The sequence below is a fragment of the Danio rerio genome, chromosome 18 (assembly GCF_049306965.1).
Source record: "Danio rerio strain Tuebingen ecotype United States chromosome 18, GRCz12tu, whole genome shotgun sequence".
In the NCBI taxonomy this organism is placed as follows: Eukaryota; Metazoa; Chordata; class Actinopteri; order Cypriniformes; family Danionidae; genus Danio; species Danio rerio.
This window is the reverse complement of record NC_133193.1, coordinates 44,753,742-44,772,500: the sequence shown is the minus strand read 5'-3', so window position 1 is coordinate 44,772,500 and position 18,759 is coordinate 44,753,742. Positions and strand designations below refer to the sequence as shown.

General features: G+C 35.5%; 1 protein-coding gene across 6 annotated transcripts in view; it reads right to left on the bottom strand.

The window, feature by feature from the left end:
* Positions 1–18,273, bottom strand: part of pgr (progesterone receptor) — a 20,483-nt gene extending 2,210 nt beyond the window's left edge. Inside the window, exons 1-8 of one of the 6 annotated variants that reach the window (XM_073929462.1) lie at positions 17,848–18,273; positions 16,748–17,632; positions 14,079–14,188; positions 11,520–11,636; positions 7,953–8,258; positions 5,628–5,772; positions 3,734–3,864; positions 1,147–1,304 (exon numbers count right to left, since the gene is read on the bottom strand). In XM_073929462.1, coding sequence (XP_073785563.1) covers positions 1,147–1,304; positions 3,734–3,864; positions 5,628–5,772; positions 7,953–8,258; positions 11,520–11,636; positions 14,079–14,188; positions 16,748–17,478 — 1,698 coding nt within the window. In that variant the 5' untranslated portion in view covers positions 17,479–17,632; positions 17,848–18,273. 6 annotated transcript variants of the gene reach the window in all.
* Between the last annotated feature and the right edge of the window lie 486 nt (positions 18,274–18,759).

Genomic DNA, 18,759 nt, shown 5'->3' with positions numbered 1-18,759 from the left:
AAGTTGTATTCATCTGAAAGCTTAAATAAAAATGACAAGTTTTAATCGGGCAGGTTTACAGCATTAAAAGTCATCGTTTTGCAGTGATGGACCAGAGGTATAGGTGGAAAAGTACAGTATTTTAAACAGCAGATGATTGAAATTTTTATTTTTTATAATCCTGAAGCTGTTAAGAGTTTCTTCAACTGGACCTTGTATATCTATTGACCTTAATCTGCGTTTCTGAAGTGCAGTCATTTTTGCGATTGATTTAAAACTTCTGATTTAGCTGCCTACGGGAGAAATGACAGGAATAATAAACAGTAAAACTACTTGCTCTACAAACATGTTCATGTCCTTACAAAAATAAATGTTATTAAATAATATATTCATTCATTTATTTTCTTGTCGGCTTAGTCCCTTTATTAATCCGGGTCGCCACAGCGGAATGAACCGCCAACTTATCCAGCAAGTTTTTACACAGCGGATGCCCTTCCAGCCGCAACCCATCTCTGGGAAACATCCACACACTCATTCACACACACACACTCATACCCTACGGACAATTTAGCCTACCCAATTCACCTGTCTTGCATGTCTTTGGGGGAAACCGGAGCACCCGGAGGAAACCCACATGAAGGCAGGGAGAACATGCAAACTCCACACAGAAACGCCAACTGAGCCAAGGTTCAAACCAGCAACCTCCTTGCTGTGAGGCGATAGCACTACCTACTGCGCCACTGCCTCACCCATTAAATAATATAACAATAAAATATTAGTTTGCAACATCAAGAAGCTTAATGGGCTGTTTTTAACGTCTAAAAATCCACCCTGATCTCATGAGGAAACGTAAGTATTTTACATTTCGTCAGTTTAGTGGCTAATTCGTACGAGTTCAGTCGTATGTATGATTTTAAAAAGGAGGCGTGGCACCTAACCCCAACTGTCATTGGGGGATGAGCTAATCGTAGTAAATTGTCAGAATTAGATTGTACGAATTCATACGAATTAACCACTAAATAAAAATGTTACGAATTGACATGAGATATCGTTGAAAAATCCATGAAAGTGAATGAGAACGGAAATCTCCAGCCTTAAAGATTCTAATGGCTGCTTCATACGTGAAGAACAAGGTCTGTGTATTTTGTTCTGTGTGCTGTACTGTACCTCATGCATGTTGTCCATGAGTTTGGTCAGATGGTAGAATCTCTGTGAACTGGCCACCACTCCTTTCTCCTTTAGCTGGATGGCTTTGGACAGCTCGCAGATGTAGTTCTGCCTCATTTCATCAAACTGTGTTTGACTCTTCAAGCCCTCTAGAGGAACTGTCACAAACACATCAGCGTTGAAACATTACTGATACGCATCTGCCCACAGTGATGATAGAGTTTACCACAGTACTAGTGTCTCAGATGAAAGAAAGCTTCTTTAAAATGCTGGAATGGTGACACCTCTCTAGACAGTAAACATATCTTGACTGACAGTGGCCTCTTCAGCAGTTTGACAATTAGATTTATCATCTAAATTTACTTTTATTTAGTATAATAAATACATTTGGTCTTGGAGGAATAAATCTTCTACGCTGCTGCTGCTATGTTTATTGGTCCAAAGCAAGTAAAGCCAGTATATTCGCAAACATGCTGCCTGACAACATAACACAGAGATACATGTAACGCCCTGTTGCAGATCTATGCAATGGTGAAGCTTTGGTCAAGGCAGGTATCCAAAAACGTGCTAGCTCAAACAACATTGAGGTATTTAAATGCTGAGGAGCAAGCTCATTGGCTGCTGAGGTGATTGCGAACAATGACCTATGCCATGTTGGATGCAGATTCTATGCTTATCAGCCTGCATGGCCAATAGAGTTGACAAAAAGTCACTAATTTAGCTTAGCTTAGCATAGATAGTTGAATCAGATTAGACCATTTGCATCTCACTCAAAAATGACCAAAGATTTGAGATATTTTTCTTATTTAAAGTCCACATGAACTAGAAGCTGCAACCTAGTTCATAGAGAAACCGAATAATAAATGAGAAAGCAGTGGGCGTGGCTTGTTTTTTCCACTACAAGATGATTGGATGTAGTAAAGTAGGCATTTCATTCAAAATGTTTGGTAAAAGGATTTTGGGAGAGTTATTACAACCTAACAGACTCCTCCTCCTCACCATTTTTAATTTGTTGTCATAGCGCTGTCAAAACTGACAGTTGGATGGGCGTGATTTAGCATGTTAGCCACGCCCAGTGCCTCAGACATATGTAATCTAAGAATTTCATTGAAAACCAACAGGAAGTGCATTTCTAGATTACAAGGGTCTAATGGTCTAATGCTAAGCTAAAAATGCTCCTGCCAGAACCTAAGATCTTAATGGATTGAAAAATGGTCAAATTTAACTGTTTAACTTTTAGGTTAACTCGAATTTAGTTACACAGTTATTACACACTCTGTAAGTTGCTAGTCAGCACAAAAGAAAGCCTTCTTTAGCGTTACTGTAGAAAAAAATGAGATATCAAAACTTAGTTTGGCTTTATAGTGGGTTGCTACTGGTTTAATGCTAAGCTAAGCTAAAATGCTCCTGCCAGAGCCTAAAATTGTCTTAATGGGTTAAAAAATGGTCGAAATCAACTGTTTAATTGTTAGGTTAACTCTAATTTAGTTACACGGTTGTTCCATACTCCATAAATTGGAGTCAGCACAAATTAAAAGGCCTTCTTTGGCACTACTGTAGAATAAAATGTGAGATATGAAACTTTTGGCTTTTTAGTGAGTTGCTAATGGTCTACTGCTAAGCTTAGCTAAGCTAAAAGTGCTCCTGCCAGAACCTAAGATCATACTATGAAAGTCAATGGTTACAGGGTTATAGCTTTAACAGAATAAAAAAGACAAACCGGTTTGGAATAAGTAAAGGTTGAGTAAATGCTGACAATTTTCATTTTTTGGGTGAACTATCCATTTAAAACGGAAAAAATATTTCAACAAATGTGTTCATTTTAAAGCGAAATGCTAATAGTCTAATCATGTTCGATGATTTATGCCTAGCTAATAGTGCCCCTAGCAGACCATGAGATTGGCTTTAAGGGGGACTGAGATATGAAACTTAGTTTGGCTTTTTAGTGAAATGCTGCTAAGCTAAGCTAAGCTAAAAATGCTGCTGCTAGAACCTAAGATCATCTTAATGGATTAAAAAATGGTTAAAATCAACTGTTTAACTGTTTAATTAACTAATTCAGTTACATGGTTGTTTCATGCTCTATAAATTGGTAGTCTGCACAAATTAAAAGGCTTTCTTTGGCATTACTGTAGAAAAAAATGTGAAATATGAAACTTAGGTTGAATTTTTTGTGAGTTGCTAATGGTCTAATGTTAAGCTAAGCTAAAAGTACTCCATCCAGAACCTGAGATTATCTTAATGGGTTAAAATGGTCAAATTCAACTGTTTAATCAACTCAAATTTAGTTACACAGTTGTTACATACTCAATAAAAAATTTTTGTTGTCAGCACAACTGAAAGCCTTTTTTGGAATTAGCTACTATAGAAAAAATGTGGGATATGAATCTTTGGCTTTTCAAGGTCTCGCAGTTTTGCCAAAACACTGTTCTCTGTTTGTCCATGTGGACTGGCATTGAGCCATTGGTTTAAAATATAAAACTGCCCAGATTGTGAACATATCAAATCAGGAACACTGATCTGACCTGTGGACAGACAGTAAGTGAGAGTTTTATGGTTCAGAGACAAAACACAAAGGATTTATTACCAGTGTTGAGGAGCATCAAAGCCTTCATGCACAGAAACTCCTCTTTGGTCACTTGCAAGTTGGCGAATTCCTGTGGGACAAACTGCATAGCCAAGCAAAGGTCGTAGATCGGAGACCTTCTTAGCTGATCACTAAAATGCAAACGACTCATGAGTATATGCATATTTATTATTATTAACAAATATTAATAGAATTTGCTTAAAGTGGACCTATTATGCAAAAATAGATGCTTTACGTGCTGTTTGAACACTGATGTATGTCTAACTCCAACATTTCATGAGTGCAAAAATTCAAACGCAGTCTAAAAATTATAGAGCCATATCAGTCTTAAAAATAATACATCGCACATTTATGAATTGTATTTTGAATTTACTAAATGGATTTGCGCATCTATGATTTGCGTTTGGACTTACCAATTGTATTTATGCACTTATAAATTGTTTTAAATTTACGAATTAGATTTGCGCATTTATGAGTTGCATTTTGACTTTGCGAATTAGATTTGCACATTTCTGATTTGTGTTTTGACTTTGCGAATTAGATTTGCACATTTCTGATTTGTGTTTTGACTTTGCGAATTAGATTTGCACATTTCTGATTTGTGTTTTGACTTTGCGAATTAGATTTGCACATTTCTGATTTGTGTTTTGACTTTGCGAATTGGATTTGCACATTTCTGAATTGCGTTTTGAATTTATAAATTGGATTAGTGCATTTATGAATTGCGTTTTGAATTTACCAATATAATTTGTGCATTCATGAATTGCGTTCTAAATTTACGAATTGGATCAGTGCATTTCGGAATTGCATTTTGAATTTACCTATTGGATTTGTGCATTTATGAATTGCCTTTTAAATTTACGAATTGGATATGTGCATTTGTGAATTGCGTTTTAAATTTATGAATTAGATATGTGCATTTGTGAATTGCGTTTTAAATTTACGAATTGAATTTGTGCATTTATAAATTATTTTTTGAATTTCCGAATTGGATTTGTGCATTTATAAATTGCATTTTAAATTTACGAATTGGATTTGTGCATTCATGAATTGCGTTTTGAATTTACCAATATAATTTGTGCATTCATGAATTGCCTTCTAAATTTACGAATTGGATCAGTGCATTTATGAATTGCGTTTTGAATTTACCTATTGGATTTGTGCATTTATGAATTACGTTTTAAAATTTACGAACTGCATATGTGCATTCATGAATTGCGTTTCGAATTTATAAATTAGATTTGTGCATTTATGAATTGCGCTTTAATTTATGGATTGGATATGTGCATCTTTGAATTGCGTTTTTTAATTAACGAAATGGATTTGTGCATTTATGAATTGCTTTTTGAATTTACTAATTGGAGTTGTGCATTTATGAATTGCGTTTTCAATTTACGAAATGGATTTGTGCATTTATGAATTGCATTTTAAATTTACGAATTGGAGTTGTGCATGAATTATAAACTGTGCTGTGCATGCTTGAATTTTATTTTGCAAATGTATTATTTTTGAGACTGATCTGGCTCTGTGAAAAAACAGTCTGTTTCTACAGATTTACCCTGTTTTCACCAGCTCTGACATCCAAGCCATCCAAGTAACCTAATAATAATAAATGTCTCACATGAATGCAATAGTTCAGGAAGATTCACTGTGTTCATGCTAGACCTTTATTCTTATCAAGCCACTCATTCACAGTGAAGGGAATAATGCCGCCTAATTAAACAGCAGGATTTTTTTTCAAAGTAAAAAAATACTCAAATTCTTAAAACCTACTTTTTTTTGTTAGGGTTAGGGTTAGTTTTGACCATATTTTGTTAAAAATGACAAAAGCTGAAGGATATCATGTTTTAACACCACAACAGAAATTAATTGAATTTCTTTCACTGTTACTTACTTGCTCAGGACAAGATCGGGTGCAAAATACAGATAATCAGGGGTGACATTCTGAAAGGTTCTCCAACCCAGCGAGAACAACATCAAGCCCATCCAGGAATACTGAATTAGTGTCATCTGGTCATTGATGTGCAAATTACGAAAACCTTTGTTAAACACAGATGAACAAGAAATAACTATTGAAGAACCTGAACTTACTGTAGCATTGCATTGTATGATTATAAAGATCTCAGTTATTTGGTGCTTTGGATAGATTTCAGTACTCCACATCAAAAATAAAAGCCATTCAAGTCAAATGGGATGTTACTTTAATAAAGATAAATAAATCTAGATGAAACCATGGTCCTTGGTAATTCGGAAAATGTCAACGTCTTATTCGTTTCCTACAGTAAGTCAATCGCTTTGACCACAAGGGTATCTGACATTTGAATAATAACTATGATTTTTTTTTTCACATAGCTGATGCAACAAAAGTCACCTGGTGTAATTGCCTTCTGAGGTGTTAAGACACAGGATACAAGTAGCTTAAATGTATTTATGCATTTATTACAATTGTATTTATTCATTTCTTTTAGTTACGTTTTTCTCCTTTCATAAACGAGTACTATTTGTTATGTTTTAGTCTCTTTACTAATTTATGCTAATGAAAAGGCGACAGAAAGCTCCCAATATTTTGTTTACTAGAGTGCACACTGATGAATGTTAAAAATTTGCATAAATACATTGACGTCAAGTCTAGAAGGAATACAGCTGCAGCTTGAAGTTAACGAGAATTATTTATATTATTTCAACACTTTAATTACTGTACAACAATAAATGCTGTTGTTACATTACTGTGAGGGGTACGTTTAGGGTTGGGGTAGAGACATAGGTTAATAAAGTAATTTAATAAATAATTTTTGTTATAATTACTGTTTTTACATTACTGTGAGGGGTAGGTTTAGGGTTAAGGTGGGGGTAGACGTTAATAAAATACAACTAATGGGTAATTTAATAAATAATTTTCATTACTTCTAGCAACAACCCCTTAAAATGACTTTTCTTCACTTCAGGTCACATGGGATGCCTTTAGGGCGGGGCTATCAGGGCCCATAGGTCAATTTTTCTCCATTTTGTGAGCGTCGTCCATCTTCCAATGATCCAATTGGTTCAGAAAAGACAAAATCATACACCGCCCTACATCTTTTCCCATTTCAGAACCATTTTAATAGGATGTACAGTTGAAGTCAGAATTATTAGCCCCCCTCCCCCTTGAATTTATTGTTATTTTTTTTATATTTCCCAAATGATGTGTAACAGAGCAAGGACATTTTCACAGTATGTCTGATAATATTTTTTCTTCTGGAGAAAGTCTGATTTATTTTATTTCGACTAAAATACAAGCAGTTTTTAATTTTTTAAACACCATTTTAAGGTCAATATTATTAGCCCCTTTAGGCTATATTTTTTTCCCAATAGTCTACAGAACAAACTATTATGTTTTACAAATGTGTTGAAAAAAATCTTCTCTCCGTTAAACAGAAATTTGGGAAAAATAAACAGGGAGGCGAATAATTCAGGGGGGCTAATAATTCTGACTTCAACTGTACATCACGATTTGGAAAAAAGGACAATCTTAACTCAGGGCTCCCACGCTATCACAAACAACAAATTCAATGACCTTTTTAAGCACCAATAAATTTAAATCAAGCACCTTTGTAATTCATACAGCAGCATGTGAAAGTCTATTTCACTTAGCACTATCCCACCAGGCACAAGACGTCAACATGATGGCAGATTGATGTAGTACCCCAACATCGTGGGACGTTGCATTTTTGGTCAACAATGAAAGTCAAGCTGACATCAGAATCCAACATCAAAGAGATGTTGGATTTTGGTCACTTTCCAACGCAACCTAAAAATAACTAAATATTAACGTCTAATGATGTTACAGCTTGATGTTGTGTGGACGTTACCACTATGACGTCTAGCGGACGTTGGATTTTGGTTGAATAAATTTCAGTATTTGACATCAATATGGGATTGGCTTAAAATGATGGCTCAACGTTGAATTTTGGTCACTTTCCAACACAACATTGAATTTTAGTCACCCAACATCATAAACTAAATCTAACCTAATATTAACATCTTATGACATTGTGTACCTGTTAGGATTTTTCAGTGTAACTGTACAAGATTTAAATGTAAGATTTTTAATCTAAGAATTTCTCTGTTTTTCGTTCTATTTTTGACAATAGAGTACAATTGTTGAAACAAAACCATAAACAAATTTAATTTCAAGGATCTATGTTTGTTTCATGAAGACTTCGATTAGCCAAACTGTTACCTGGAAGAGATTTGGACCATCTGACAATCCAGAGCAGCTGACGCTCACAGAGTCTGTTGAGGCTGTTGAGGAGGAGGTGAGGAACCTCTGGCTGTGTGTTGTCGTATCCGGAGTAAACCACCTGCGGCTCGATGTTCTCCAGGATGCTGATCATCTGCGGAGACAGCTGGAGCTCACGCATGGCTGACATGCAGGGCAAAGAGGACAGAGTCTGACCGTCAGTCAGCAGAGATAACGGACTCTGGAACATCAGCGAAGGACTCAGACCCATGACCTTCAGTCCCGCAAACCGCTTCATCTTACGGCCTGAAACACACCAATGGACATGTTGTACATTTTGATCATCTGGTCACTCTTGTATGATAGATCATGATGTGATTTGATGGATGAAAACATGAATTATTTGTAGTCTTGGAGTCTTCTGGGTGGGAGCCGCTGTCTGATTTAATGGTCTTTAACACTAGAATTACTAAGGCGGTCTCAGCAATAAAGAAATAAAGTTTAGTAGTTCTATAATCCCTCACTTGTCCTTAATATGTGTATATTTCTTTCTAACATTGTTGTTTTAATAAACTAACAAAAAACAAGAATTACAATTAATTCTACCTTTAACTACCATGACCATCAAAATGGCAGCACGCATTTCAGTGCCTACTACATTTCCCTGTGACTTTTAATATGAGTGCCTCTGTTGCCTAGCAACTTCCTCCTAACAAAGACACAACTTTCTGTTGGAAAAACACAACTTTACTTCAGATATGTCTTTCGAAACAGCATATTTGGTGCTGCGAAAAGCCATCCGCCCTGCTTAAAGTGAAAATAAAAGTGAGTCTCTCGCGAATGGTCTAGTAACCCACTCTACATTTATATGCTGTATTACCTAAAAGACTGTATTTTTACGGTGATGACTTAAGCCCTGATTTCAGCCACGGTTCATGTCATATGAGACAAATGTGGGAAATCCAAAAAGACAAAAGCTAAAATCTGTGATCGTTGATCGTTAATTTGACATGTTCACTGACAACGGCTTAGTGCCAGTTCCGATCAGATTTTCCCTCCGATTAAGTTCTGGCAGTGTCAGACAACAAATATGTTGAATAATATTAATCTGTTGCTTTGCGGCGCACCACGTCAATCAGTTACGTTAATCCTCTCTGCCGCTGAGAGCATTAGGCTACTAAAACCAGTCTAAAAGCTGCAAGTAGTGACAGTACTTTACTACATTTCTCAGTAGCATGGGGGTAGCGTTGCTACTTTATAAATCAAAAAGCTTTTTAGTAGCAAAGTTATTTAATTAGTGAAGTAGCGCAGTAGCGTCAACACAAGCTACATTTACCAATCGTAGATCAATAAGTGACAGCATCGACATTCACAGAGCTGTGATGCCGGTAAAAGTAAATCCATATGACGACGAAAATGACGATTTCTTCTATCTGTTGTTGTTTTTTTTTTTTTTTTTTTTGTGGTCAACAAACAAGCTCTGGTCGGTGACGTCACTAACCAATCAGGCTAACATGAGAAATTTTCTTTGATGGAAAGATGACTGAGGGAAAGGTCTATATACATAGTTTACTGTAGTAAAAGCTAAAGTATACTATGGTAATTACTATGATAGTGCATTATGTAGTGAAATTTATTAGTCATAAGTAAATATATACAACATAAAGCTTATTCCTAAATATTTCACTTTAATATTAATGACTATAGTATTTTAAATGTGTTTTTTTTTTTAGCTGTTACATGTAATGTAATGTGTGTTTTATATAGCGCAGTTATTGTGTTTGGCCATAAATCCAAAGCGCTTTACAATCATGGGGTGAGGGTTGGGGGATGCTGCACCACTTGGATGATGCGACGGTTGCCACAGGACAACGGCACCAGTGCACTCACTACACACCAGCTATTGGTGGAGTGGAGAGACAGTGATAGAGCCAATTTGGTGGATGGGTATGATTTGGAGGCCGACTTTGGCCAGGACACCGGGGTTACACCCAACCTCTTTTTTTTTTTTTTTGAGAAGTGCCATGGGATTTTTACTGACCACAGAGAGTCAGGGCCTCGGTGAACCTTCTCATCCGCAAGTGTCCCCTTCACTTTTTACTGGGGCATTAGGACTCACGCAGACCACAGGTTGACCGCCCCCTGCTGGCCTCACTAACATCACTTTCAACAGCAACCTAGTTTTCCTATGTGGTCTCCCATCCAGGTCCTGACCAGGCTCAACCCTGCTTAGCTTCAGTGAGTAACCAGTCTTGGGCTGCAGGGTGTTATGACTGTGGCCATATATACTGTAATTTGTTTCTGTTTGGTACAGCTTATAATTTACAGTAAATAACTGAACTGAACAATTCTGCCTCATATGTTTCATTGACAGTTTTATTGATCACTAAGTTTTGATTAACTTGGATTTAAGTTGCTTCAATTTAAAAATGAAAATTGCAAACAATAGTTTAGAAGTATTTATTTTTGTTACAAATGCCACAAAAATCCCCCTGCACAACTAACTAAATTTTTGATTTTGTAACAACAGTACTCTTTTTTTGTTATAAGGTCTGTATTTGTGGTGGGTCTACTTTAAAATTAGATTAATATAATCTTATTTTAAGTGATGAAAGGTTTTAAAAATTCTAAAAGTAAACAGAGTGACTGTAAAGTCCCTGTTGCTTGGTATAAATGCTTGAAAGTGATTTAGTTGAAAATATCCATTAGAAACTTAAAAGTAATCAAAAAGTAATCAGATGTAATCAGTTACTTTACTTTTATAAAGTAACTGAAAAGGTACACTATTAATTACATTTTAAGTATTTTGTAATCTGCAATCTATTTAATCTATTAATATAATCTTGAGGATATTTTATCAATTTAGCTGTAACAAATTAAAGTAACTTTTAGGTTGGCCCAAAGCAAGAGGTCAAAAAGATGTGGGAAAAAAGTGTCTCTATATTAAACAATATTTTTACTTTATTCATTCATTCATTAGTCCCTTATTTATCAGGGGTCTCCACAGCGGAAAGAACCAACAACTATTCTGCCATATGTTTTATGTAGTGGGTGCTCTTCCAGCTGCAACCCAGAACTGGGAAACACCCATTCACTCTCTCATTCGCACACATACACTATGGCCAAGTTACTTTATTTAATTCACCAACAGCGAAGTCTTTAGACTGTGGGGGAAGCCGGAGCACCTTAAGGAAACCAATGCGAACATGGAGAGAACATGCAATTTCCAAACAGAAATGACAACAGGCCCAGCTGGGACTCGAACCAGCGACCTTCTTGATGTGAGATGACAGTGCTAACCACTGAGCCGCCCAAATTTTTTATTTTATTTTCTAATTTTATTGGTTGAATTTAACAAAAGTTTGAGGAAGGAAAAAAAAAAAGTTAGTTTAAGGTGTAATTTTTTTCAATGTACTTGTAATCCCTTACCATCAACACTGGTCACCAAGTGCACTTAAAATTGATTTTCAGAAAAAATTCTGTCTTACAATTTGAAAACTGCCCACTTTTGACCAATAAGTTCAATAGAAGTAAGAAACATTTAAAATATATACATATGAACAGTACCTCCAAGCATCATCCCTGCCTGGTAGCACTTTCGAAGACGACATGCGGGACAATTTTTCCTCCTGATTTTATCAACAATGCAGTCATTTCGTCCGGCGCACAGGTAGTTATGATGACCTAGACAAGAGAAGAAAACAAAAAACAAAACATTCGACTCAACACTACAAGGAAAATTATTCAACTTATGAATGTGTGAAGAAGATGAAAAAAGTATGAACACAATGCACATAAATGATTCGAGTCTTCCGTCTGAAATCATAGTGGGAACATGTTATTTTTAAAGTGAGATCATTTGGGAGAGTACAGAGAGAGAGAAAAATTGAGGCGTAGAGTGAATTGGTTTGAAGCAAGGCTGACAGGGCATAGTGACATGGCCATGGTCAGACACAGTGGCTCTTACATATCTTTCCTTGGAGATAACAAGAAAAACAAGGCAAAGAAAGAACACTGGGAACATCAGTCCGAATGATAATTAAAGTCTTCCGGGACACCGTAACACACCTTGACTCATACACATTGAAACGTTATATTAAAATCTCTGTGTACAACAATACTTGCAAAACAGTGATCATAATATCATCTAAATGCTGTTTAGATGTGCAGAGGGGAAAATAAGTATTGAACATGTCACGTTTTTTTCATGGGAATAATATTTCTAAAGGAGCCGTTGACATGGAACTGAACCAGATTTTGATAAAAACCCAAACAATACAAACATAAGAACAAAAAATCTGATGTGTAATAACAATGAAAAGACACAAGGAGAAAGTGCTGAACTACTAACATTTATTTAATACTTTATATAAAAAGCTTTTTGGTGATGGCTTAAAGACACCTCTCATGTGGAGAGCGAAGTCATGTGCATTACTCGGGTGTGAGGTTTTCAGACTTCAACAGATTGTAAAAATCTTGATGGTTCTGTGGCTTTCGTCTATCAAATCTGATCTTTAATTTGTATTCTCTATTGCAGTGGTTCTCAAACGTTTTTCATCAAGTACCACCTTAGAAAAAAGTTGTCTTTGCTAGTACCACCATAATGAGCAATATTGAAATACAGTAGCGTATTAGGTCCAGTAAAGCAGCTAAAGCTCTGCACAGTTCAAAAACGAGGCATTTTAGTTCCTAATATTAAGAACATTTAAATTAAAATGTGCTTTTAAAAGTTAAAAATGAAAGGTTACTGTTCTTAAAAATTAAAAAAAAAAGAAAAAAGGTTTATCAGCACCTGGAAATGTTGCCTGGACCTCATAAATATAGGCTTTATGTCATCATATTCATATATAAATCATATTTGATAATTTATTTAAATATATGTAGCATGTACATATGACATATTTGATTCATCCGCGTACCACTAAAAGGAAGCCCACGTACCACTAGTGGTACACATACCACAGTTTGAGAACCACTGCTCTATGGGATTCAAGTCAGGTGATAGGCTGGGCCATTCCACAGCTTGATTTTCTTTCTCTGAAAGCGTTTGAGAGTTTTCTTGGCTGTGTTTTGGATCATTGTCTAGCTGAAATGTCCATTCTGGTTTTTATCTTCATCATCTTGCTAATGTAAACAGCCAACTTTTTTTAGTACTTTTTTAGAAAGTAGAATATTTTATATTTTAATTTAAGGTACGAGACAAGTCATAAACATTTTTTAAAAGGAGGTGTGGCACCAAACTCCACCCCTAAACCCAACCATCATTAGGGACGAGCAAATCGTACTAATTGTGCGAATGAGATCATACAAATTCATACGAATTAGCCACTGAATCAAAAAGTGACGATTTCTCGTGAGACAGCATTAAACTATCCCTTTAAATAGTGTAAATAGTGATTTTTTTTTATTGATGATTTTTAAATGTTAATACAGCTTGTCATAATCAAGTAGCAACTTGAGCTCATGTCTGTGGTGTAGCTACCCTCTTTTCTAGCCTTTTCGAGCCTCCTGCTTTGGTAGTTTCCTGTTCTTAAAATCTATCAGCATGGGAGATAATCATTAGGTTCCATTCAGAAGGGCTCACCCTTATGCCCTAATCCAGTGTTTCTCATCCACGTTCCTGGAGGACCACCAGCTCTGCTTATTTTCCTGGTCTCCTTAAACAAACACACCTGATTCAGGTCATTCGCTCATTAGCAGAGACTGAAAGACCTGTAATGGGTGTGACTGACAAAGGAGACATCCAAAACATGCAGTGTTGGTGGTCCTCCAGGAACGTGGTTGAGAAACACTGCCCTAATCCCTTCTGAGGGTCTCACTGAAGGGATTACAGGTATGACACCTTCCAAATTGAACACAGTGTGACACCAAACAACTTTCCTGCTCAAAGAATTATAGTCCAAAGTGTCTATCAGATCTATTTTTCAAAATTCTTCATTCCAAACTGCCTTTCAAAGAAGCCAGTTTTGAGCATTTCAGTTTGGAACAACGCTTTAATATGGTGGCCATGATTTTTTTTTTATTCAAAGTGAACGCATTTCATTTGGAATGAGCCAAATTTGTAATCTGCAGAGTTCAGTGGGTCTTTAATAACCTCTAAAATGAACATTTTCTGTTGCAGCTCACCCTCAACAGCTCTCTTGAAAAACACCTTGCAGCTTCCACAGGTCAGAACTCCATAATGACAACCAGAAGCCTCATCTCCACAGATAACACACTGTCTTTGAGATGGGACCCTGTGTAAGCAAAACACAGCATCATCTGGATGTTCTAATCAAATTATATCTTACATAACAGTGCAAGAATATAATGTATATGGAAAAGATCATTTGAGGTTTATTTTGAATAGCAGCGCATTTTGTTTTAGTTGCATGCAGTTTGTGATTAGTTGATGTGCAGATACTGCAGGCCACTGCACGGTGTGTTTTGATCTTTTGGCCTTTCACTCCAATGATTTTTAATGTTTAGCTATTCAACTTGAGTAGTTATGAGAGTGTGGTATTGTAGGTTTTACTTTGAAAGCAGGATGTTAATATAAAATAAAAATGAATAAATACAAATGAATAAATAAAAAAATAAAAATGAATGAATGAATAAATGAATTAATTAATTAACAAAAATAAATAAATAAATAATTAAAAATGAATGAATGAATAAATAAATAAATAAATAAATAAATAAATAAATATGAATGAATGAATGAATGAATGAATGAATGAATGAATGAATGAATGAATGAATGAATGAATGAATGAATGAATGAATGAATGAATGAACAAATTGCCAGTAAACGACAAAGAAATGTTTAAGTAACTGCAAAGTAATTAAATGTGACTGAAATAGAGTTGTCTTGTAAAATAGCCTCTAATAACATTCCAATACACGTTGGAATATATGTTGTTGTTTTTTTTTTTTTTTTTTATAATTCATTGCTCAGCTACATGTTGATGGGCGTTTACTAAACTGAAAACAGAAAATCTTGGCTGTTCACTTTTTCGAAAGCCTGAAAACAACAAGTTGTTGAATACAGAACTATTATCAAAGCAGTCTAAACTACAAAATATTTGTATAGTATAAACAGTTGAAGTCAGATTTATTTACTTTTATTTATTTATTTAATTATTTATTTTATTTTTTATTTTTATTTATTTATTTATTTTATTATTAATATTTTTTTAATATTTCCCAAATTATGTTTAACAGAGCAAGGAATTTTCACAGTATGTCTATTAATATTTTTTTTTATAGAAAAAGTCTTATTTGCTTTTTTTCGGCTAGAATAAAAGCAGTTTTTGAAATTTTAAACTCTATTTTAAGGTCTAAATTATTAGCCCCTTTAAGCTATATTTTTTCCATAGTCTACAGAACAAACCATCTTCATAGAATAACTTGCCTAATTACCCTAACCTGCCCCGTTAACCTAATTAAGCCTTTAAATGTCACTTTAAGCTGTATAGAAGTGTCTTGAAAAATATCTAGTAAAATATTATTTACTGTCCTTACGACAAAGATAAAACAAATCAGTTAGAAATGAGTTATTAAAACTGTTAAGAATTATGTAAAAAAAAAAAAAAATCCGTCAAACAGAAATTAGGTGAAAAAATAAACAGACTTAACCCAATTCTGACTTCAACTGTATATGTAATATATATATTACAGTTAGGGTTTTCTATTTCTTTATGTAATTTGTGTTGCTCCATGAAAGCACAAAATAAGTCAGTTGCCACGTTTCTCAAAAGATATATTTTTTTATTTACCCCACACTGTAAACAAAAAATAAAATAAAAAAATACAAAAATTAAAAAAACATCCTAGTTGCCTTCCATTTTAAAGCTGAATCAAATAAACATTTTGAGTCAATTAAACATATTATGTTAAACCGACTTAAACCAGTTTGTGTAACTTACAATGAACTAAAACATATGCTGCCATGACTTATTGCTTACAGTGCACAAATTCCTCAATTAACACCATTATTTTAAAGGTAAATGGAATTTATAGTAAACAAACAAAAGCATACAAGCAATTAACAACCTCAGAGCTCACGAGGAGCCCGTGCTTAAACGCTTATCAGCTATTCTAAAAAATCTGCTTGCACAAGGAACAAAATATATTAATTAATTTTTAACTCCAGACTGTTGAACTCACTGAAGGGGCGACAACTCATGTTGTGTCAAAATTGTTGCCTGGTTCATCACAATTAACGTTTTCTTTCAAATGTTTATGCATTACAGTCTAACAAAAAATCCTGGGACGTTGTTCCATTATGCACCATATAATTCATTTATTGATTTAATACATAAATATTTTTCTGTAGGTGATATTCCTTCATTTTATTTGGTAACACTTACAATAAGGTTGCATAAGTTAATGTTAGTTAATGCATTTACCAGCAATAACAAACAATGAAAAAACGTTTATCATAGTATCATTGTTAGTTCATGTTAACACATGATGGATTAACTAATGTTAACAAGCATTAATTTGGGTGTTAATAATGCATTATTAAATGTTTAACTGTGACTAATAAATGCTGTACAAGTACTGTTCATAATTAGTTAATGTTAGTAAATATATCAACTAATGAAACCTTTTTTTAAAGAGTTTTTAAATGCATTTTTTGATAATTATTACTATTATTATTATTATTATTATTATTATTGCCCTAAATGTGTGTGCCTCATATAATTATAAGCGCAATACTCAACAACTACAAACGCCATTTTAATTCGACCTCTTTACATGAATGCAATTGCGCCTGAAGTTGCTTAGAATTCATAATTGGTCATTCTTACCCGGAGAATGCGGTGTATGCTGTCTGTGAGCGCGGGATAAGGCAATCGGGTGTGTATCCAGCGTGCTCTTCATTGGCGGACTGATACCAGAACGGAGAGTCCGCCGCGGACATCCATTTGGAGATGTCCGCTTTGGACATCATGTGTGTCGCGCTCGGTACGTCGAAATTCAACAAACCTCTATCGAGAGAAGCTGACACTGTTCTCGGAGGAGGCAAAACAAGTGTAGTCTGATTCATATCCAACTGAAAGTTAGAGGAACTGTCCACAACCACCTGTTGGATCGCTTGAGATGAGATTAAAGCTGAGGACTCCTCAATAAACTCACACTGTTGTTTCCTCTCGGTGGAGTCGTAGCAGCTTTCCAACACGGTGATGTCGAAATCAGGGTTCGGTGGCTCCATGATGAGATTTAGCTCCTTATCATCTTTAATATACGAACTCTCCGGACAATCTGTCTTTGCGTTCCACTGTCCGGTTTCTGCTTTTAGAAAGTCGTCTATGTGTTCAGTGTAAGGTTTGGTACCGAGAGGCAAGTCCAGCGCAGAAAGGTGATCCAAAGCATCGCTGCTCGATGCGGGCGCGCTGCCGCGTAAAGTCCCCGCGTCTCCAAAATTACGCAGCGAGACCCTGCCGTGCCCAAAACCCAAGTCCGTGTATTTCTCCATTAAATGACTCATTCCCGTCACCGTCCCAGTGGAATCAGCGGGAGAAGTGTTCACCGTGTCCATTCTAATGTTAGTTTTGTTTTTTTAAAATCACGCAATCGTCCGAGATGCGTCCTCGCTGTTTGTTTGGAGGTTGTGATCTGTGGTGTACAGTATAACCCTCCGTGTGTATTCCTCCTGGTGGCGAGAGGCTGTACAAAAAGTGTGCGACGTATTCCTAAAATGAAAACAACACCTTTGGAAATATATTTGCAACAGGTCGCAAAAAAAAAAAAACAAATATCAGTATTTAATAATGTGGCAAATATATGTTGTATACAAATATGTCTTCTTTCTTAATAAAGTCCCTGCTTGACATTTTTGTAATATGTGTTTCTAAGACAAGAGTTTAGAATTAAAAATCAAGTCATTTCTACAAGAATAGTTTCTCACCTTTCAATAGCTTCATAAAGTCAGTTTCTTAAAATCAATGACAAATGTGTGCTTATCATCAAGGAGAACTTTGTGCTGAATAATGGTGAAATGTCATCCAGCTCCAGATAAGCTCCAGAATGTGTTCGGCATGACTGGTGGGGGGAAACGTGTCCTTCTAATTTATCTGTGCAGAAGTTTTAGAGTGGGCTTGACAGACATTTGTTTGCAGACGCAGATTAACAACACGCAGGCCTTCTAAAATATGTCTGCTTCCTAATTCAACTCACACAGACTGTGATGTCTGTTCAAGTTGATAAAAAATAAATAAACGATCGTGAATATGGGCTAGTTTGGAGCTGTGAATTATCTTTGTTTGAGGTCAGTCATTAATGTAATGTGAACATCCTGTACCGTGTGCTTGGTTCCAGAAGGCCATTTAAGAGCGCTCTCTCTCTCTCTCTCTCTCTCTCTCTCTTTTTTTTTTTTTTTTTTTAATTTAAGTCTCTATTCTTGTGAGGAAACTGCTTCATTATCTTTTATTGCGTCATTTCTTTAATATTCTTTTTATTGTTTGCCTAATTAAACAATGTTCTGTGGCATTCGGGTTCACTAAGCAATTTCTTTGCCAAACACATAAACTTTGTTTAGATCTCTAAACTGAAATATTAGCAATGATCAGCTGATCGGCTTAGTGATCACTGCCACCTCACAACAAGAAGGTTGCTGGTTCGAGTCCCGACTGGGTCAGTTGGTATTTTTGTGTGGAGTTTGCATGTTCTTCCCATGTTGGTGTGCAAATCCTCTGGGTGCTCCGGTTTCCCCCACAGTCCAACGATATATGCTGGATAAGTTGGTGGTTCACTCCACTGTGGCAACCTCTGATAATATTAAAGGGACTGAGCCAAAAGAAAATGAATGATATAATATAAT